This window comes from Antechinus flavipes, chromosome 1 (genome assembly GCF_016432865.1).
Source record: "Antechinus flavipes isolate AdamAnt ecotype Samford, QLD, Australia chromosome 1, AdamAnt_v2, whole genome shotgun sequence".
Classification (NCBI taxonomy): Eukaryota; Metazoa; Chordata; class Mammalia; order Dasyuromorphia; family Dasyuridae; genus Antechinus; species Antechinus flavipes.
The window spans coordinates 247,934,730-247,957,455 of record NC_067398.1 but is presented as its reverse complement, the minus strand read 5'-3'; the positions used below and the strand labels follow the sequence as shown (position 1 = coordinate 247,957,455).

Sequence of the window (22,726 nt, the reverse complement as noted above, 5' to 3'; positions counted from 1 at the left end):
GGAGTTACATGAACTCATGCTGAGTGAAATGAGCAGGACCAGAAGATCATTATATACTTCAACAACAATACTATATGATGATCAATACTGATGGATGTGGCCCTCTTCAGTAATGAGATGAACCAAAGCAGTTCCAATAGAGCAGTAATGAACTGAACCAGCTACACCCAACGACAGAACTCTGGCAGATGACTATGAACCATTACATAGAATTCCCAATACCTCTATTTTTGTCCGCCTGCATTTTTTATTTCCTTCACAGGCTAATAGTACACTATTTCAAACTCTGATTCTTTTTGTACAGCAAAATAACTGTTAGGACATATATGCTTTAACATACTTAACATGTATTGGTCAACCTGCCATAGGGGGGAGAGGAAAGGGGGAAGGAGGGGAAAAATTGGAACAAAAGGTTTTGCAATTGTCAATGCTGTAAAATTACCTATGTATATAACTTGTAAATAAAAAGCTATAATAAAAAATAAAATAAAATAAAATTTCTGTAAAAGTAAAAAAAAAAAAAGAAAAAGACTGAGCTCAAATCATATCATCTTTAAGAAGTCCCTCCCCTCTGAGAGGACCTCCCATTTATACAAAATAGATAGATATAGATAGACCTCTCATTGCTATACCAGCTTCTTGAGGGCAGGGACTTTGTGGGCTGCCTGTTTTTTTTTTTTCCTTTGTTTGCCTACTTAGCCTTACAACACTATCTCGCTGTGATAGGTCCTTAAAAGGTTGAGTAAGTTTATTTTCTAGAGCTTAGCACAGTACTTAGTAAGTGGTAAATACTCAACAATTGCTGATTAATTTCTAATGGAAGGATAAAAGCATTAGCAATACAAAGCCTAAAAGAGGTAAATGAGGACATAAAAGTTGAGTATATTATCCTTAAATTTTATCTAGCCCCAAAAATAAATACCTTAGTTTTAGCCATCTATAGTCTAAAAATTTAGGTTCTCAAGGGAAAGGAAAAATTGTCCAAAGGATGTTCAGGAAGCTCAAGACAGATCTTGCCCTATTCTTCAGAAAAGTACAAGGGAGATTCTCCTAGTTTACCTTCTGTCAGCAGTTTGGAAAGTATCTTCTGTAGAGACAACTAGCAAAAAGGAGATTAACACAGCCAAAGGATAGGGAAATGTGTGTGTGAAAGACCCTATAGTTACCAGAAAGGAGGATTTCCAGAAGGAAAACCAAGGAGCCCAAGCATTTGTGTCATTCTAACTGAAATCAACTTTCAAGCCCAAAATATTTTGCTTGTTTTGCTTTAGGTGTGATTCTGGATTACTGGAGTGAATTGGGAGAGCTACATGAGAAATATTCTTCCTACTTCTAGAAGAAAATAATATACAAGGTTCTAGAGGGTCTTCCCTGAAAGCCCCTTTGTTGGAATATTTACAAATTGTTAAGTCATTAGAGTTGATAGAGACAATAATTATCTAATTTAGCATGGTTCGGTATTCTTGATCTGAAGTTACAAGATGTTTTGTAAGATCAGATCAAGGATACTGATCAGATCCTTGTAAGATCAGATCAAGGATATGATCAGATCCTTGTAAGATCAGATCAAGGATACTGATCAGATCCTTGTAAGATCAGATCAAGGATACTGAATCAAGCTAAACTAGATAATTATTGTCTCTATCAACTCTAATGACTTAACAGTTTGTAAAGATTCCAACACCCCTTGAAAAGAGAAATGTTTTGTAAAATTCAAGATCTGGAATGGATTCTTACCTCCTGGCCTCCTACAGAATCTATTCCAGGTCTTCTACAGGAAAACAGATATGTAGGAGGAAGCAAGCTCCTCAACATAGTCTGAATTTCCAGCTCTGCCTTCCTACAGACTTAGAGCAATACTCTCCTTGGGTGAAATGATGGAATCCTCTATTTTAGTACTTCTCATTCTCAGTGAAAGAGCTCATTCATTCTGTATATTTTCTGATATATTCTCATCTACAAACATCTTTGATTTCTCTATCCTGTCTGCTAGGATAAATGAGTTTACTCAATATTCACTATTTGTGTGGGTCTTCTGTATAATTAGTATTTGGTGGGAAGGAAAAGAGTTGGCAAGTATAATTTGGGATTATTCCATCTTTAAAAACCAGAGAGCTTTGTAGCTTTTGAAACTAAAAAAATTCACTCCCCTACACAATTTAGGAAAAGGAGCAGATAAATATAATTCTAGTCTGATACCCCTCTTTAAGAAAACAGAGTAGTCATCCTTCTCCTCCTGCTCTTCTTTGGGCAAAAATCAACATTTCCCTTAGGGGAGGGTTGGGCAAGGTGTCAGAATTATCTATCAATGCCCCCCAAAAGCTGCATTTAGATAACCCATGTGAATAGACATATTTTACATGTATAATACATATTTCATACAGGTCTCCTAACATAAAGATAGGGAGACTTCTTTTCCAAATGATGTTGGCACTGTAGTCAAAATATTAGATATTATTAAGTCTTATTGACTTTTAGAAAGAAGCCTGGGAAGGCTGAAAGTGGACAGCCAAGTTCATAATTCCGTCATCTAGGGGCTATAACTTTGTATTCTAGTGCCATAATAAGAATCTTCATGTCTTCTTCCTCTTCAATTTACTGTAGGAGTTCTAAATTGAGCCTATCTCAGTGTCCCCGACAGAACCTGTTAAACAAATTTACCAACATGTCTTCAGCCAATATTGCAATTTGGGCGTTTAATCAGCAGCCAGGACCTATGGAGATTTTGAGATGAGCTAAAAGATTGGAGCACTCTGATCCTTTGAAAGGATCCTAGGATTTAATGCAAGAAAAGGGCCTTAAAAAGCATCTAGTTCAATATCTTCATTCTATAGATGAAGCTGCTGAGAGTCATGTAAAAAGGCTTTTGTAGCATTGCAGAAAAAGTCTTGGCTTTAACTTCATAAAATCTTAATTTGATTCCTGACTCTGCAACTTCCTACCTGTGGGACTTTGAGCCTTAATACAACCTCTTTGGTCCTCAATTTGTTACTCTAAAAAGTGATGAAGTTGAGCTAAATTGAGCTCTGAATCTTATCGTATGACTTTCCAAGTCACACAGATGAACCAGCTACATATGGGTAATTTGAACACAGATAATCTGACTCCAATAAAGGCTATTTCTACTTTTCTATTCTAGACACTTAAAAATTTCCTAATTTATTTATTCATTTGCTTCTCTCCCCTTCTTATTGCCTCCCTTGAGGGTAATACCTATATTTTGCTCAATAGTTTCACTTTTTTCTAACTGCTTCGTAAACATTTGTCGAATTGAGTTGAATATTCCCCGTCGGTGTTAATAATTCTTGATATGTCTCATCTTTCCTAAGAGATTGTAAACAAGTCAAGGGCTATGTCTTGTACATAATGTGTGCCCGGGACACAGTAAGCACTATTAAGTGCTTATTAAAGTGCTTTTTGTTCCTTGCAGACTTGACTTTTGCCCTTGGGGGCAGACTTTTTCAATCTGTGCTGAAACTATGCTCGCAGCCGGCATGCGATAATTATTTGTGGAATTAAAGAAGCATCACCATTTGCAAAGTCAAGCGAGATCACTGCAGATTTACGGGATGGGCGTATCTTTTTATAAAAGATCTCAACTGCAAGTCTATATAACTCAGCAGTTTTTAATCTGGGGAAAAATGTACATCTTTAGTTTGGGAACATCTAATTGAAATTCAGCATTTCCTTCCATTTTGAATGTTGGCAACCATATTATTCTGGGCAAAAGTCCACAGAAAAAGTTAAGAATTTCAGTTCTATCTAAAAAGCAAACTCCCCACAGGGATAGAAAAAAAAAAGTTAAATTTTGTTCCAGTTCCCAAAATCTCAATGCGCATGCTCCCAAGGAGACCGCTCATTCAGGCACGCGCAGTTTCCCGGATTTCGCGTCGGCAGTCTAAGAGATAGGCCTCCACACCGGGCTTCACGCGTCGCGCGTGCGCATTCATGCAGAACCAGCGTCCTTCGCGGCCACCGGTAGCCCGCACCACTCGCGTGGTGGCTATTGCGCCTGTGCGTGACCTAGGTCGTGTGCGGCCGCGGGGGCGGAGCGGCGCAAGCGCCGTGCGAGGTTTAGGACCTGGAGCGTAAACAAGAGACGGGAAGGGATGAGGCGACAGCAGAAGTTGGAGCAGCGAGCGGCGGTGGTGGTGACAGCAACTGTAGGAACCGAAGCAACGACCACAGCAGCTGGAGGACCCACGACGGAGGAGACGACTGTGGTGAAGAGAGGGGCCTGGAGCCGAGCCTGACTCCCTCGTCTCTAGAGCGCCCGAGCCGAGCCCCCCCCCTCAGTCATGAACCTGGCCAGTCAGAGCGGGGAGGCCGGCTCCAGCCAGCTGCTCTTCGCCAACTTCAACCAGGACAACACGTAAGGAAGGACCCCCCCCCCCCAACCCCGAGGTGTCGGGACTCGAGTGGAATCCCCCGGGGTGGGGGTCGGGGCACTCCTTCGGGGGTCTGTCTCCCGACTGCGCTGTTCTTTACTCTTGAGACATTAGGAGTTGATCCTCCACCTCCCCCACCCACCCACCCAACCCCCCATCCCCGCAGCTTCCCAGTCTAAATTGGGGTGAAGGCCAGGCCTTCCCTGGGAGGCTGGGAGAGAGGTGGGGTGGATAAGGGCCAATCACGAGAGCAGTGGGGACAATTGCTTCCTGGTGGTGGGACTCCGAGACTGTAGAGTTGTCTCTTTCTATTGATTTCTTGGCCTTGGGAGGAATGGGACATTGAGGGGCAAAGGAGAGGAAAGTTCATGTCCCACAGATAATTTTTTTCACCGGTGTGAAGTAGTTCTTTGGGTTTGTTTCTTGAGCTTTTTAAGCTAACGCGAAGGGGAGGGTGGCTTTTTTTCAGCCTCACTTTGAATCAAAATTAACACAAAAGTTTTCCTTGGTGTTGTCATCCTGCTGTCAGTCACAGGGTTCGAGCTGGAAAGAGTATTAAGAGTCCCAAGTTTTTATTTTACCGATGAATCTTAGTAAGATTAACTTGTTTAGAATCGTACAACACATGAGATAGAATTTTGGACTAAAGGTCAATAGGTTTGGGATTCTTCTCTCCACTTTTGACACTACAGGTTGCCATCATTTTGTAGAAGTCAGTAGTGAAATCTGTGTTTTCTTAATGTGCACTGAAATGTACAGATGCAGCAAGGATATTGATAATAAATAATAAGTATCGGGGCCATTTTTGTATTTTGCCATAAGTATTTGGGGCCATCACTGGTGTCCAGTGAGAATCTTGAGGCTTTTTTTCCCCTCAGAGATGATGTCATAGGGAGCTATAGGACAAGTCCCTATAGTTGGAAAAAAAGGACTGATGGTATGAGATTGTTCAGATGATGGTACTGAGAAAGATAATTAAGAGATGAGGTTGCCGAGGAAAGGAGGATGACTTATGGGACTAAGAGGGAGGAGGGTCATCTGAAAAGTGAGTAAGAGGAAATGATGTAAGGGTGGTGGTAGTGGAGGAATATGTCTCTATTCAAAGTAATTGTTGGTCCTTGGATTGAGTTTGTTTTACTGGATATAATCAATATACTGGCAAACTAGAAATTGAATGCTCATCTCAGTGTTAATTGAGTCTAGAAGGACTGACTGCACTGAAGTAGGAGAGCTCAAAATTAGGTTAGGATAGTTGGTTGCATTAGACAGAATCATACATCTGGGCCAGGGATTTAGAAGATCACCTGATCCAAACATCTTTTATTAAATGAACTGCTTAGGAAGGTAAAATATTTGGCCACAGTTACAACTTAACAAACATTTAAATATCACCTATACTGCTGTAAAAACAAAGATCCTCTGGTTTTTTTTTTTTTTTTTTTTTTTTTTTTTGTTTTGTTTTGTTTTGTTTAATACTAGAGTTCCTCTGATGTATTGAATAGTCTAAAAGGTGGATTTATGAATTGTAATGTTTGAAAGGGATATCACGATAGGCCAGGACTTGTTGCAACAAATTTTTGCAACCAAAAAAAATTGTTTTTAAGGAAGGAATTGAGACCTTTTCATGACCTGATATTTCAACCAGTATTCCGTATGACAAATTTTCAGTACAACAAAGTATTTGGGCAGTTATGTGTCAGTTTTGTTCAAAATAATGGCAAATTGTAAAAATTTAGTAAAAATTAACACTTGAAATCATAATTAGTAAACAATTTCATTCACAGGCCTTAGGTAATTTCTAGAGTTTTCAAAATTTGTATATGTGTTAAATGACTACCTTAACTCAGGACTCAGTACTTGCAAAATATTGCTTTTGGATTGCCAATTTTTATCTGCAAAATAGAAGTACATCTACCTGTCTCACAGCCATTTTTGAGAATCAAAAGAAATATCAAAATCAAAAACTCTTTAGGACTATATTTTTTAGCTTTCCCTTTCATTAATTTAAAAACAATATTCTGGGAAGGTTTCACCAGACTGCAGAGAGATTCATAACACAGAAAAGCTTAAGAACCCCTGTTCCTTAAAAGAAAGATATTGTGGAAGGAAGGGGGGAGATCTTTAAGGTGGCTGAAGTAGATAGAATACCTCCAGAGGACTTCAGCTCAAATCCAGCCTCAGATGCTCGAGACTCACTAGCTATGTGACCCTGGGTAAGTCACTTAACTCCAATTGCCTTGCTCAGAAAGAAAAGAAACTTTTGGGAAGTATGGAAGTATTGGAAACAACATTGAATGTGGCTTTTTGCTTTTTATTTACTCATCAGAAAATGAAATATCTTGTTTTATTATAACTTCTTTCTTCTTCCCCAGGGTCACACAACTAGTAGTGTCTGAGATTGGATTTAAACTCGGGTCTTCTTGACTCCAGGGCTGGCTCTCTATCCACTGTGCCACCTAGCTGCCCCCATAATTTTAGAATTAATAGAATTTATAAGAGTAAGCAACATAAAATGATAACCCCAAATAGTTGAATATAGGAAGACCTTTCAAGTTGTACTTTTAAAAATTCCTTTTTAAAAGGAACAATTCAGAAAGCACAAGGAATGTTGATCCATTTCCATGGGCTATTCCAACCCATCAAAATTCACTATTTAATTTTTTCCATTTAAGAAAAATGAAGTTCTGACCTCAAGCATAACTCCTTTTCACTTTTAACCTTTTCACTTGTTCTATATTTTAGAATTTTTGATAGTTAATTGTCTTGCCCTTGTTTTCAATCACTTGAATGGAAAAGCATTCAAGAGCAAGACAATACCTCTTTTCAAAAGACTCATTCTATTTGGAAGAGGTAGTACCACCAAGAGATTACAGCTTTGGGGCGAGGTGGAGTTGAAGAGTGAGAGGGGCAGATAAAGCTCTGTGGCAAGGCAGATGAGGCCAGGTGATCTCCAATTTACTGTTAAGTAACACCCTATTTATTAAAGTGGTATGTTTAGCTATGTCTATTCCTAAGGAATTTACATTCCAATGAGAAAGAAAAGATATCAGCATATACAGTTGAAGATATATACAGAATATAATTATGAAAGTAGCAAGCATAAATAAATGCAAAGTAGTTAAAATAAGGGCAGACAATTGGGATCAGAAAATGCTTAATAAAGAAGGTGGTGCTATTTTCAAGGAAGATTCTGTGATCCATGTGAAAAGGATTTTCATTCAAAGATACAGAATAAATCATTTTGATTGGATCAAAGTTCTGGCAGAGGAGTAATTGTTCAGTTAAGCTGGAAAGATTGGGGCAAAATTTGTGAAGGGCTTTAAAAGCTTCAACAGCCACAGAACAATATGGGACAGACATGATAGAAGCTTAAGAAAAATCGCTGGCAGCTGTGTATAAAGTGGCTCAAAAAGAGGTAGGACCTTGAGAAGTAGAGGCACCAATTAGGATGTTATTGGCAGTAAAGTACAGGTGATAAGAACCTGAATTAAGGTGTGAATAGATGGGAATAATTTTTGGTCACTGAATAGATGTTGGGAGAAGTTTGGATGTATGGTGACTTTGCCAGAAGAAAGAAAAAGTTTAAAGGTGGGAAGAAAATTCCCATCCCCACCTTCCAATTTGTAATCAATTTTTATTTTAGCTTTTTATTCTGAATTTTTAAGCCACTAAATAATCACACACACTTAGAAATCTATATTATATGTATATATATAAATGTTTTTCAATAGTCCTACTTGTCTGCATTTCCTACTAACCTATTCTGCTTCAATGATCCTCTTTTTTTTTTTTTTTTTTTAAATCTTGTCAATTGACTCCACCTTTAACCCTAGGAGAGGGGCAGATAAAGCCCTGTGGCTTTATAGTCAAACCAACTGGGCTATGTCTGAAAATGGATGTCTCATTCTGCACTTTGAGTTCACCTTTGTCTCTAGATGTAGGTGTATATATTTCATCACCGGTCCTCTGAAATCCTTGTTGATCATTGCATTGATCAGAGATCATCAGTCTTTACATAAGTTTTTTTTTTTAGATGTTGGATATTCCCTTCTCTCTTCATCAGTTCATAGTAGTCTTTCCAGATTTCTCAAACCTTTTGTAATTTCTTGGGGTGTAGATACTCTATTCCCCACTTGATAGATACCCCATTAGTTTCTAATTTTTTGTGTACAAAAAAATGATGTACTATAGATATTTTTGTATTTGAGGCCTGTTCTTTTTTTTGATCTCTTTGGAATAGAAGCCTAATTGTTGCTGTGATAATGGAAGTAATAGTACTGGGTTAGAGGCCATTTACAATTTAATAATTGTAGATTAAAAATAATTTTGGGGGTATTTGGAACTATACATATACACATACATACATACACTTCTAAAATGGCTGAACCACTTCACAGTTCCAATTATATTCTTGCGCTTACTTTTCTTCAGTTTTTTTCAACAATTTGTCCTTCCCCACCTTATGTATTTTTGCCAACTGTGACAGTCTGATGTAAAGTGGAACTTCATAGTTCATAGACTTAATTTGCATTTTGCTAAAAATGATTTGGAACTTTTAGAATTATTGTTTGAAAACTATCTGCTTATTATATCCTTTGACCATTTTATCAATTGGAGTACCTTCTGTTCTTAGTTGAATCCTTTCCTAAAGTTTTTAATATCAGATCCTTGTCAGAAATTTTCTGCAAAATTCCACTTTAAATGATTTTCTTTCATTGCATCAATTTTCTTTGCAAAAACAATTTTGTATAATCAAAATTGTCCATTTAGTCTAATGTGAATGATCTTTATCCCTTAAATTGGTCATGATCCCACCCCCCACCCCACCCAATTTTTTTGTAATTCTTTTTATTTACCCTTTTATAACTATACATTTGAAACTTAATTTTGCAATATACTGTGAGCTGTTGGGCTAAATTTAATAAACCAAATTGCTTGTCATTTTCTAAGTAAATTTGTTCATAGTAAGACCCGCCCAGTAATAGTAGTCTTAATATTTATCAAACATCCTTCTGTGTTTGCTTCCATATGTTGGGTGCCTAATTTGTTTCACTTTTCTAGATTTTAGCTGGTATCAAACACTGCTTTTGTAGTATATTTTTATTTGCTACTTTTGGTTTCATAGTATGTTAGTGTGTTCTTTGTACTAGATTAGTCTCAATTCATATTTATAGCATTTTCAGTCATAAAATGCTTTAGCATGTAGCCTTTCTTGATACTTATAGCAACTTTGTAAAATTATTAGGGCAATTCTCATTTTTACAGATAGGGAAACTGTTGCTTAGCTACAGAACTTTAATCTGCTTTTATCATTCTAGGTCCTATGCTTCATATTCTGTTTATGGTTGCAATGTTTAAAATGATTTATGATAATTGATTCTTATCCCATCTATTGCTGCTATTTTCCCTTATTTGCCATGTACTTTCTTAAGTCTTCATTTTCTTTGGTTTAGTAATGTGCAGTAATATGATCTAATCAATAAAAGAAAAATTCATTTAGGTTTCATGGATACTTTTCCTTGTGATTTCCTGTGTAGATACTTCTAACTTTGGCAGAAACTGTTATATTGACTGATATTTATATAAAGATTACATTCTAGGCTTACCTTATTTTAGGCCAATTTTCTGACAACACTGTACAATATCCTGATACTTGTAAAATATAATTTACAGTATTTTGTTGGAAATATAGTTAAAGGTAAAAATCTTATGACTATAATACAATCATAATTAAAGCTATTTTAGCACACAAATTCTCTCAGGTCATCCTTTAACAAATGAATCTAGTTTCCTAACTGAGGGTTTGTAAAATCTTTTATGCACATTCTATTTATCTCTTTTCATTTGCTATAAAATAATAAAAAGTTCTTGGTTATTTTGCATCTCCAATTGGTTAACACATAATAGGCTATTATTGTTTACATTTCAAAATGGAACATAGTAAATGGAGAACTATTCCACTTTTGATACATGACCTTGGGCAAATTAGTTACCCTCTTAGTGCCCACCCAATTTTCTTAAGATAATAAGGAATTTGAGAGTTCCTTATTTTACTAAAAGAACCAATACTGTGTGGAATTAGTATTACATCACGGCTTGCCTTTCTTTAATAATTTAATTCTTTTTCAGGTCCTTAGCTGTTGGTAGTAAATCTGGTTACAAATTCTTCTCCCTTTCTTCTGTGGATAAGCTGGAACAAATTTATGAATGTAGTAAGTATTCTGTTAATTTTCCCTTTTTTCAGTGTCATGTTACCATACTTATTTGGTATCTTAAAGACTCTTAGGACATTGAGAGAGGACTATTTGCTAAAATGTTATTGTAAATCACTGATTTTTCGTATTGTGGCTGGCCATTTTTGGTGCCATAATCTGTTTTGTACAATTAGGTGTCTTAGAAATGACACCTGATGGTAAACTTCTCTGTAAAAGTTAAGTTACAAGTTTCATAATAGATGGAAATATGAACAGAAGATATTTTTTAGTTCTTATTAATTCACTATGTGAGCTTGGAGAAATTAAATTTTTTCTCTCCCTATTGATAATCTCAATTTCTTTCTGGTTATTTACCAGTACCATTCATTGTATCACTGAAATAAGTTTATATTTTAAGAATTGTGTTTTGCATACCAGAATGAATGAGTTCAAGAGCTTATTATGTAATGATGGATTTATTTTTATTATAAGTAATTTTCCCGATGGATAAATGCATATTAGATGTTTTGGAATTATGCTGTGGCAATGTTAAGTGTTGTGAAAGTGTGAGAAATCTCAGATTTGTTAAAACACTGGATTTGCAGATGGCTAAAATTTGTTGTTAACTGTCCCTTAAATTGACCAATTTAGTTCTCCTGAATTACATAGCCATTGGGGCACTTCTCTTTTCCTTCCTTCACTCAGATTTTTCTGATAATACAAAAATTTAACTGGTAACTTGACAGCATGGCAAGCCACTTTGTAGGTAGATCTGGTGAAGTTGGGTTACAGATGACTAAGGGAAAAAAACGGCAAATGTTCTAGCTTTTTATTGACTGCTTTTTTATTTGTATATATTACATCTTTTTACACAAAATTTAGCATTGAGAACATGTGTGTGTCTGTCGTGTGTGTGTGTGTCGTGTGTGTGTGTGTCGGTGTCGTGTGTGTGTGTCGGTGTCGTGTGTGTGTGTCGGTGTCGTGTGTGTGTGTCGGTGTCGGTGTCGTGTGTCTGTCGGTGTCGTGTGTGTGTCTGTGTCTGTGTGTGTGTGTCTGTTGGCCTTTGTGTCTGCTGTGTGTCCTTCTGTGTCTGTAGAAAATAATGGCTTCCAAGAGTGATTTCTTAATTGTTCCTCAGTCTCTGTCCTTAGCTTCTTTATAGGAAAAACTCATTTTTTCCCCTGCTTTAGCTTTTAGTTCAGATTTAGAAAATCAGATCTCTAAGTTACCATTGCCATGTAGAAAGTGAATTGAACCCCTCTTTAGAAAAATGATTTGCTTTTGCTGTTTTTATAAGATTCTTTCATTTGTTCCATTCATTTTTTGAAATGAGCAAAATCTGATTTGTCTTTCTTTAAACTGTTCCAAGGATATATCAGTTATATCATTTTATATAAGGCACAGCTTAATGTATAAGTTTAATTTAAAAAGATTTGATGTTTTCTTTTAATTCACTTCAGTATTTTTTCTTTGAGAGAGACAAGTTGCTTGAACCTAATTTTAAAGATTACATATATGAATATATAATCTAGTTGGGGAGATTTAATTAGCTCCTAAGGCAAATCATTTTATATTTGAAGTAAACACTCTATAGTAGAATAAAAATCGGAATCCATCGCATTTGGTCTAGAAGATGCCCTTTAAGCATTTATATAAGTTATGTCAAATTGAGTAACTTGATAGATGTGTTCCTTGGATATATTTTAATTTTGAGTTATTAAATATTTCTGATATAGGACAATACTCCCTATCTAAATTATCCCCCATCTGAAGCTAAATATTTTAGTATTTAAATTAAATATTAAATCTATAGATAAAAATCTAAATATTAATATTTAAATATTTATAAACTATTAACTTAAAAAAAGTAAGATATGGAAGTTTCATTCTGGAAATGCATTGTAATAAGGAATTGAACTTTCCCTCAGCTTAGCTAATGAAAACTTAACAATTGCATTACCAGACCACCAGATGTATCTAAGTCTTGAGGAAAAAATGCTTTGTGAGCAATCCTTATTGGATTTAAATTGCACTGAAAATTGATTTAATATGTAGTGATGCTTTCATTGTAGGAAATTCAAGTAATTTAGCTATTTCCCAAGTCTTTTACTTGGGTAAAAGCAGGTATTTAGCTTGGAATAGCAGGTATTTATTTACAACTTGAACTATTGAAAGCATCTGATGGATGTGCATCATACTATGATGTTTATTCTTTTCCTGCTTCAGTATGGGAGATAATGCTTTCTGCTACATATAGTGCCCTACAATATTGTTTTCTGCAAGAAACAATGCCTTAAGAAGGAACAGCCATAGTAGAAAAACATTGTTTTATCTAAAATAAAGGGCCCAACTTTTTAGATTTTAAAAAACACAGCTTCATAGTTTCATATCTGGCAGATATCACCCTAGCTGGAATATGAAAGCACGACTTATGCTCGTTCACATTGACCCTGGTGTGCCATTTTGGAATAATCACTTTGTTCTTTTTTTTTCCCCTTCAATTTCACTCCCTAGAATTGATGGTATTAATGCTTGTCATAAGGCACTTTAGGTGTTTAGGCTGGTAGCAATTATTATAAATGATTGCTACAGCTATGTAGCTGTTTATTGTAGTGCAGTGATGATAAAATAAATAAAAAAGTATTAAAAGAACTTGTTGAACAGATGCAATGGAATTAAGAGATCTGTAACAGAGCTGCATCTTTTTTTGTATAATAAAATAGATGACTCCCTAAAAATTTCTTGGTGGATGCTTTAAATTGTTTCATTCATACTCTATAAGTACATCTTATGAAGATTTGTAAGTACATCAGATGAAGATTTGATGGACCCCTAAATTTTATGAATAGATTAATATTTCAAGTAATCATATATAGTCGAGTAAAAATCAGCATACTTGTTGGTCTAGAAGATCTTTTTAAACATCAGAGATACTGATCAGTTTTAAATATTGCTTTTTTCCAAATTTGATTGAGTTGAGTTTATGATTTTGCTATAGTTCACATTGATTGACTCCTGTATAGTTTGCATATCTTACTATATTCACTATTTAATGTATTCAGTCATGTCTCTATAACTGTCTTATAAAGTGCTTCTCATAGCTTGTTAATGAATACATTACAGACCCGCAATAAGTTTCCTAGTATGCTAATGAGTACATGTGGATAAGTCTTGTCCATTACTCTATATGGTGTTTTTTTTGGTGAAGATACTAGAGTGGTTTGTCATTTCCTTCACAATAATCTTTTGTACTTATCTTGTTGTATTCTTGTTCTTGGCTTCTGTCCACAAAAATTTAGTTTTATTTTTTAGTTTTGTGGTGTTTTGCTTAGTTTATGAGCTGAGATGCTAATCTCTAAGCTAAAACTATCATTACTTTTCTATCGTAGGCTTCAAATCTATACTATCTTATTCTTGACTTGCTTCTTTTTGATCTAGCTTGATCAGAAATTTCCAGATTTACTCTCCTGGTGTATTGTCATAACACAAACTGAGGCTGAGCAAACCAGGAATATACTGTACACAGTAATAGCAAGATTGTGTTATGATCAACTATGAAAGATTTGGTTCTCGGTGGTTTAGTAAACCAAGGCATTCCCAATAAACTTTGATAGAAAATACCATCTGCATTCAGAGAACTATGGAATGCTGTTTTTTCCTTTTTCTTCAGGGGTTTTTCCCTTGTTTTTCCTCTCAACAGGATTAATAAAGAAATGTGTATTTAAAAAAAGAGATGTTGGGTGATAACTTAACATCCATTATAGCACTAATGGTAAATGCTAAGTTAATAAATCAAAAATAAATTGCTGTAGCTATCTCACATACCCCAAATGCTATTAAAAAACAAGGAAAGAAATTTTTAAAAATTTCATACCGATATATTTTTATTTCTACCATTCCTCCTTCATTCAGTCTGAAATTTTAACAACCGAGCGTAACTTTTGAGGTGATAGCTCATTGTCTTTAATTTTTAGTTTATTTTTAGACTGGAATAGATAGCTTTATCATTTTGTATTTTTGCTTGATGTATTGAAACATTTTTGGTTCAAATAGCATCCATATCACTTGTTTCTAAATTGGGATTTCTGTCATAAGAATTTTATTATAAAATTTATAAGAATTATAAAATTGGTCAAATATTACCTGATTTGCAGATTAAATTTTTCTTGATCTGCACTAACATGGACTTGTCATGATTTGCACTAACTTGAATTCTTCCTACTTTCTCCCATTTATGCTTATATTACAGCTGATACTGAAGATGTGTGTATTGTGGAAAGATTGTTTTCAAGCAGCCTGGTGGCTATCGTTAGTCTCAAAGCTCCACGAAAACTAAAAGTCTGCCACTTTAAGAAGGGGACTGAAATATGCAATTATAGCTATTCCAATACCATATTGGCAGTTAAATTGAATAGGCAGGTGAGTTAGCAGCTTTTAAAAAATTGCAAAATATATTTATCCAAGTCTTTTCTTTTCCTACAAAATATAATTCAAACTAAAGATTCAAGGATCTTCACAGTTGCTGTCATGCATACTTCAGCAAAACCAATGTATTCATTGTCTCCTAAAACACTCTTTGAAGTACTCCACCTTCCTTTTATCTCTTAGCTCATCACACAATTGTGTATATTCTTCTGAAATAGTCTTCTATTCTTGTTTTGAACCATTATTTATCTGCTTAGCATTTTAAGTACTTAAGTCTTGAATCCCCAGCCAGTTTCTGTGTTTCTAGAGAGCAGGAACTCATCTTGTTTATATTCCTTAATGTCTTCTACACCTAGGAGAATTTTTAATATTTTTTTATTTGGTTTTATGAGACTTCCCTACACAGCTCTTATTTGCTTACTGAATAAGTGCATTGTCAGAGAAAGGGCTATCCCTAAGGATCCTTAAAAGCTTTCTGTTCATTGCATGGGGTTGAGAAGGGGAAAGATGATTGCACAGCTGGCTATAGAATAAATATTGCTATTATTAGAGAAATCTTAACTACTCTAATATATGAAGTAATTATTGTTACTTTCAGTTAAAAAAATGCATGTTTAAATGACCCTTACATTTCAGCATAGTCATTTAGTAATCTTGTTTTCTTTTTTCTTTCCTTTTCATTGTTCAGAGATTGATAGTATGCCTAGAAGAATGTCTGTACATACATAATATTCGTGATATGAAGGTATTGCATACAATCAGGGAAACTCCTCCTAACCCTGCAGGTAAATTCATTCTTTTTGGGAAATTCAAAATATATTAAAATATTTAGTTTCCATTATGTATCTTTATTACTGCCTTTTGGTTATTTTTGATTACAGTGTGGTTAGAAAAACTACTAACAGTTTTAAAGTAATTTTACGAGGCATAATGGTTAACAAATATAGAATAGTCATGAAATCAGAAACATCCGTGTCCCACTTCTCAATCTGTTTCATTAGTAGAATGTTGATCATATCTGAATTTTCCCCATAAATTTGTTCTGAGGACCAAATGAGTATTTGGAATGCAAGTAAACAGAAAGACAATATAAAAATGTTCTATTTTGACCTTAAATTATGGGTAGAAATGGGGCATTGGTAATTTGCCTTTTGGTGGAGTCAAAGATGGTGGCTTTTCTATTTTTTATTTTTCTCTCATCACTTCCCTTCCAAAACAACTATCAAACTGTAGGGCAGGCTTTCCTTCTGGGCAGGAAAGCTAATTAAATCAGTGAGTCATTTGTCTAGCTTAGGGCAGCTTAGGAAGACAGGAGTGGAGCAAGAACTAGGCCGAAGCAAGCAACAGTAAGAATGTAACAGCAGCATGAAGGAGCAGCCCAACAATGCCCAAGGACAGTAAACAGATTGACCGCCTAGGCAGATTCCAGGAGAATCCTCTATTAATACTGGGAATACAAACAGGTACCATGTGGCAGTTCTGTCACCCAGTTATCAGTTCCAAGGCCAAAAGAGTTGGACCATAAGGAAACGGGAAGCCTTACCCTACCTGAGTAAGGATCAGAGCTCAAATCAGCAGGGCAATAAAGAGACTTATCACTGGATCACACCACATTGAAAGAACTGAAAACAACTGAGCTGTGAAAACTGTAAGATCATGAGATGGAAGTTCAGTCTAGATATGCTCCCTTCCCTCCTCCCATCCTTCCTCATTTCAAGAGAAGGTGTAGAATCCAACTTTTATATGACATAGTCAAATAAATAGGCTGGAAAATGAGGCAACACCATCACCAAAAACTATTAAACTTCTATAGTGACAGGGAAATTTGAGAAACTCGGGACAATGACTTAAACAGCTTTACAAAAGAGGCACAAAAAATATTGAAAATAAATAAATAAAGCTTAGAATTGGCCAAATGGTAAAAGAATAAAATCTCAAAAAATAAAATAACTTTTAAATTGAGTTGGACAACCAATTTTCTTTTGTGGGGTTCATAATTAGAATTCAAGCTTCTCAGGCTATTCATTATAATTTAAGCCCCATATTTCTAGTAAATATGCCTACACTCTTTATTGTATAAGTATCAAATGGCTTTAAATGAAGTTAAGTTGCTAAAATTTTAAGTACCATGTATGTCTAGTGTATTAAGTTATTAATCTTTTAAATGAGAGAAAAATTCTTAAGCCTTTTACCACTAATCCTCTATATTTTTCACAGGTTTGTGTGCGCTGTCAATAAACAATGAAAATTGTTATCTGGCTTATCCTGGGAGTGCAACAATTGGGGAAGTACAAGTCTTTGACACAATTAATTTGGTGAGGATCCTTTTTTCAAAATGAAGTTTTTATGTACTGGGGGAGTTTGGGCAATCTGAATTTTTAAGAGTGTAGGTCTTTTGCTGTTAATGTGATTTGTGAGGTCTGAAGCAGCTTTGAATATTTAGAACTTTGGTGTCTCATTGCACATATTCAATTTATAGGTATTTATTGTCTGTTGCATTGTAGAAATTTTTAGTAAAGCACTCATCTGTATTTCTAGCACATAATTTAAGTGAATTGGAATTTCTTGTTCAATAATTCACATGTTATTTTTTACACTTTTTAGAGGGCTGCTAATATGATACCAGCTCATGACAGTCCCCTAGCAGCCTTGGCTTTTGATGCAAGTGGTACCAAACTTGCCACTGCTTCTGAGAAGGTAGGTCATAATTTATTGTAGGTTAGATGATTTCATCTAGTTTTTTAAAAAATTTATTTACAAAGCATAATTTTTCCAACATTGACCCTTGTAAAACCTTTTGTTCCAAATTTTCCCATCTTCCTCCCACCCCCTCCTCTAATTGGCAGGTAGTCCAATACATGTTAAATATGTTGAAATACATGTTAAATCTAATATGTATATATTTATACAGTTATCTTGCTGCACAAAAAAAAAATCAGGTCAAGAAGGAAGGAAAAGAAAAACTGAGAAAGAAAACAATGAAAGCAAATAACAGAGTGAGAAATGCTCTGTTGTATTCTACACTGTTCCCACAGTTCTCTCTCTGGGAGTAGATGGCTCTCTTCATCACTGAACAAATGGAACTGGTTTGAATCATTTTATTGTTGAAGAGAGCCATGTCCATCAGAATTGATCCGTCTTACAGTCTTCTAGTTGCCATGTATATTATCTCCTCATACTGCTCATTCCACTTAGCATCAGTTCATGTAAGCCTCTCCGAAATCATCCTGCTGGTCGTTTCTTAGAGAACAATAGTATTCCATAGCATTCATATAGCATAATTTATTAAGCCATTCTCCAATTGATGGGCATCTACTCCGTTTCCAGTTTCTTGCCACTACAAAAAGGGCTGCCACAAACATTTTTTCACTTGTGGGTCCTTTTCCCTCCTCTTTGGGATATATCCCAGGAGAAACACTGTTGGATCAAAGGGTTTGCACAGTAGGATAAAATTTTTTGAGCATGGATTCCAAACTGCTCTCCAGAATAGTTGGATCTGTTCACAGTTCTACCAACCAACAAAGTATCAGTTCCAGTTTTCCAACATTTGTCATTATATTTTCCTGTTATCTTAGCCAATCTGACAGGTGTGTAGTGATATCTCAGAGTTGTTTTGCATTTCTCTGATCAGTAGTGATTTGGAGCACCTTTTCATGTGACAACATAGTTTTAATTTCATCTGAAAAGTGTTCATATCCTTTGACTATTTATCAATAGGATGGCTTGAACTATTGTAAATTTGAGTCAGTTCTTTATATTTTAGAAATGAAGCCTTTATCAGATCCTTTGGATATTTTAACCAGTTTATTGCTTCCCTTCTAATCTTGTCGTCCCTAGTTTTGTTTGTGCAAAAATTTAATATAATCAAAATTATCTATTTTGTGATCAATAATGGTCCCTAGTTCTTCTGTGGTCACAAATTCCTTCCTCCTCCACAAATCTGAGAGGTAAACTATCCTATGTTTTAATTTGTTTATATCATATAATCTTGGTTCATATAATAATAATACACATTATATAAAGTTTTTGGCAATACTGTTCACCTAGTCAATCTTATTCTCATGTAAACATTACAGAGAAAGAAAAGATAAGTAGGTGTGGTCCCTTGAACTTATTTTTAATATCTGTTGAATATTTATAAAACTAAATTTAGAATTTGGATCATATCACAGAAGGTAGAAAAGGAGAGGTATTTTCAATTATTACAAAGGTTTTGAGCTATTAAGTTTTGCTTCAAAATAATTTCTAAAATGTTCCTTTTTTATGGAGAGGTCCCCTATAACCTTATCCTTTCTCACTGGCCCAATAGTAGAGCCTGCTTGAGAAAACCTATAACTCTTATTGAGTCCCCTTTAAATTACTGTTTTTTGTTTTATTGTTTTTATTTCCTGATACATTCTTCTTCCTCCCCACTACTCAGTTGTCTTTCTATAACAAAACACAAATAGGTAAAATGAGGTGGAATTAGCTAAAACTATTATCAATTAGATCAGTGATGATTCAAATCCTAAGGCCCCAATCACTGCAGAAAAGATGCATTTTCAACTCTGGTCATTCTTAGTAATGCCCAATAATAAATTAATTGTTCATTAATAAGAATAAGAATTTTGAAATTTGAGGAGTTTGAGATCCCTTCTATTTATGTTGATGTTTTCTCATGTTTCATTACCTATAGGTAAGATTTTTTTTTCTTTCTCCTCTCATAGGGAACTGTGATTAGAGTATTTTCCATCCCAGAAGGACAGAAAATCTTTGAATTCCGGAGAGGAGTAAAGCGGTAATGTATAGCTGCACTTCTTGGAAGTTCTTTTGGATATACTTGAATTTTATTTGTAGGCAATCTGCTTTGTCTAAAAAGTAAAGCGAGGTTTAAAGGGCAACAAGAATTTGGTGCATATTAAAGGTTTTCTAGATAAAAAAATTTCTAGAATGATCTGGAATCTTTGTGACACCACATGAATCTGACTATCACGGCCCTCATCTTTACCCTCCTATTGTATTATGTATTGCTATTATATATGATGTATTGTATTATGGTTAACTTTCAGTTTTAACAGAAGGATTTCATTTGCTATTGGAAATTATATTTGCAATATGAGCCTTCCCCAGAAGATCTAGTTATAGAGTTTTGACATAGACGATCTTAACCTAGCTAACTTCTCAGTGCTCTAGGCAACTTTCTTTTCTTTTCTTTTTTAATTAAGTTAAATACAATATATGTATACATATCCAAACAGTTATTTTGCTATATAAAAAGAATCGGACTTTGAAATAGTGTACAATTAGCCTGTGAGGGAGATCAAAAATGCAAGTGGACATAAATAGAGGGATTGGGAATTCTCTGTAGTGGTTCATGGTCATCTCCCAGAGCTCTTTTGATGAGTATAGTTGATTCAGTTCATCACTGTCTATTGGAACTGATTTGGTTCATCTCATTGTTGAATAGGGCCACGTCCATCAGAATTGATGATCATATAGTATTGTTGAAGTATATAATCTAGACAACTTTGTAAAAACCTAGGTGGCAGAAAAAGACACTTTTTCTGCCACCTGTCTATTGATAGAAGACATTTCTTACGAGCAGCTCTCTAAAATTAATGAAATCACAGATCTGACTCCTATTATGAAGTAGCAAATAGTACTCTTAAGTAGTGTAAATAGCATATACTTTAAAATAATCCTCTCAGTTGCTTAATTAACTAAAATTGAAGATTTCATTGTTTCACTGAATAATGGTTAACATACTATGTTACTTCAGAATGTGATTATAAACTATAGAAGAGTTGGGGTTTTTTAAAAATCCAGAATTTAAACTGTTTAGTTTCAGGTACTATTTATAACCCTTGAATTAGAATGTTCAACTTGCTATTCACCAGCAGTAGATTTTAAATAATGGACCCAAAATAGAAATACAACATGATGTTTAGACCTTATTATAACATAAACTTCTTATCCTTGCTAATTATGAGTGAAAAAAATTGTTCCTTTTTGTCAAGATCAAATTCATTTAAACTAGGGGAACTTAGAATCGAACATCATATTTAGAAAGTTCTACAGTGTTAATGGCATTAAAGAGTGCTGATTTATACCACCGTAATATGTCAATCATTCAACCTCTGCCTCAGTTTCTGTAATACATAGTATGTACTTATAAATTTTTGTTCCTTTTCCTCTTTCCCTAATAAAAATTAAATTCATTGTGAATAGTATATCCTACAGAATTTTTTTCTTTTTAACCTTCCCTCCCCTCAAATTCATGAGAAAAAAGGCCAAATGGAATGAGAAGCCAAGAATTCTGTTATGGGAAATGTTTTGTTGTCATAATCATTTAACATTTACTAGTGCCCTTTCTGTTTTTTAGAGGGTAAAGAGAGTAAATTGTATCTTTGCTTGAATGAATTCTTTACACTCCTTTTCAGGTGTGTAAGCATCTGCTCTTTGGCCTTCAGCATGGATGGAATGTTCCTCTCTGCGTCCAGTAACACTGAAACAGTGCACATCTTCAAACTTGAGACTGTGAAAGAGAAGTGAGTCAGAGTATCAGATTTTAGAAGCTACTACATGTTGTGAAGATCAAGTACTTATATAGTGGATGCTTGTCCTTTCTTTCATTCCTTTCTCTCCTCTCTGTACCCTCCTTCCCCACTCCTCCCTGTTGCCCTCCAAAAATATCCTTTTTGCTAATAAGTAAATGGTCATCTTGCCTTTGGTTGAATAGTACTTCTTATTGAATTAATGAATATTACAACTTATTCCTCTTTTGAATAACTCTAAAGTTTCCTTTTAATCAGACCTTAATTTGTCCTTTTGTTAATTCCACCTCTTTTTTTAAACTCTGGGGTAAAATACACTTTGGAGTAAAATCCTCCTTTTGATGCTTGTCACCTGTGTGACTGACTGTAAGCAATCCACTGAATCTCTCTGGTCCTCAATTTTTTCATCTAGAAAAGGAGAGAATAGAGTAGAAAAATGCTGAGGTCCTTTTCAGTTCATCCACATGACAGAAAATAGCCTCTGAAATAACAGGCACCTGAATCCTCTTCAGCCACTCATGGTTATTTTCTTGCCCTTTTCAGACTTATTAGTATGCACAGGCTTCCAGTTGTGGTTTGCTATGAAGATAACTTTTAGAGTAACTGGCCTGTACTGTTCCTTTTTTAAAAATAGCTTTGTAAAATTGCTTAGCCATCAAGAAAAAAGAATTATGTTTACATGACAATCACACAATTACCCCCTAATATTTTGCAAAGTTTTTTTTATTTGCAAAGTTTTGTTTTTGTAACAATAAGGAAATGGAATGATAGTGCTGCAGATGTGCTTAGAAGAATTTTTTTTTCCCTTTAGAGCATCCCATTTAACTCCTTTTTAATTTTTTGTGCTTTAGGAATGTGGAAAGGGTAGCATTTCAAGTTCAGGGTAACATTGCTGAGGAAATAGAAATTGAGTTCATAAAAAGTAGTATGTATTCTATTCCTGCATAATTTTCATGAGGCACCCTATTTCTTCTAGACCTCAGGAGGAACCAACTACCTGGACTGGTTACTTTGGGAAAGTGCTTATGGCCTCTACCAGCTATTTGCCCTCTCAAGTAACAGAAATGTTTAACCAGGGTAGAGCATTTGCTACTGTCCGACTACCATTTTGCGGTCACAAAAATATCTGTTCACTTGCCACGTAAGTATGGTTTTGGCATAATTTGTTTTGCAATGTTTATATTGA

The 22,726-nt window shown here is 35.0% G+C and overlaps 1 protein-coding gene across 1 annotated transcript in view; it reads left to right on the top strand.

The window, feature by feature from the left end:
- Positions 1 to 4,046: 4,046 nt before the first annotated feature.
- The window catches only part of WIPI2 (WD repeat domain, phosphoinositide interacting 2), a 37,085-nt gene continuing 18,405 nt past the window's right edge, over positions 4,047 to 22,726 (top strand). The window contains exons 1-9 of the mRNA XM_052000072.1: positions 4,047 to 4,372; positions 10,518 to 10,600; positions 14,832 to 15,001; positions 15,696 to 15,792; positions 17,225 to 17,322; positions 17,612 to 17,704; positions 19,714 to 19,784; positions 21,427 to 21,534; positions 22,517 to 22,681. Of these exons, the coding sequence (XP_051856032.1) occupies positions 4,299 to 4,372; positions 10,518 to 10,600; positions 14,832 to 15,001; positions 15,696 to 15,792; positions 17,225 to 17,322; positions 17,612 to 17,704; positions 19,714 to 19,784; positions 21,427 to 21,534; positions 22,517 to 22,681 (959 nt within the window). The 5' untranslated portion in view covers positions 4,047 to 4,298. The remainder of the gene's footprint in view (positions 4,373 to 10,517; positions 10,601 to 14,831; positions 15,002 to 15,695; positions 15,793 to 17,224; positions 17,323 to 17,611; positions 17,705 to 19,713; positions 19,785 to 21,426; positions 21,535 to 22,516; positions 22,682 to 22,726) is intronic.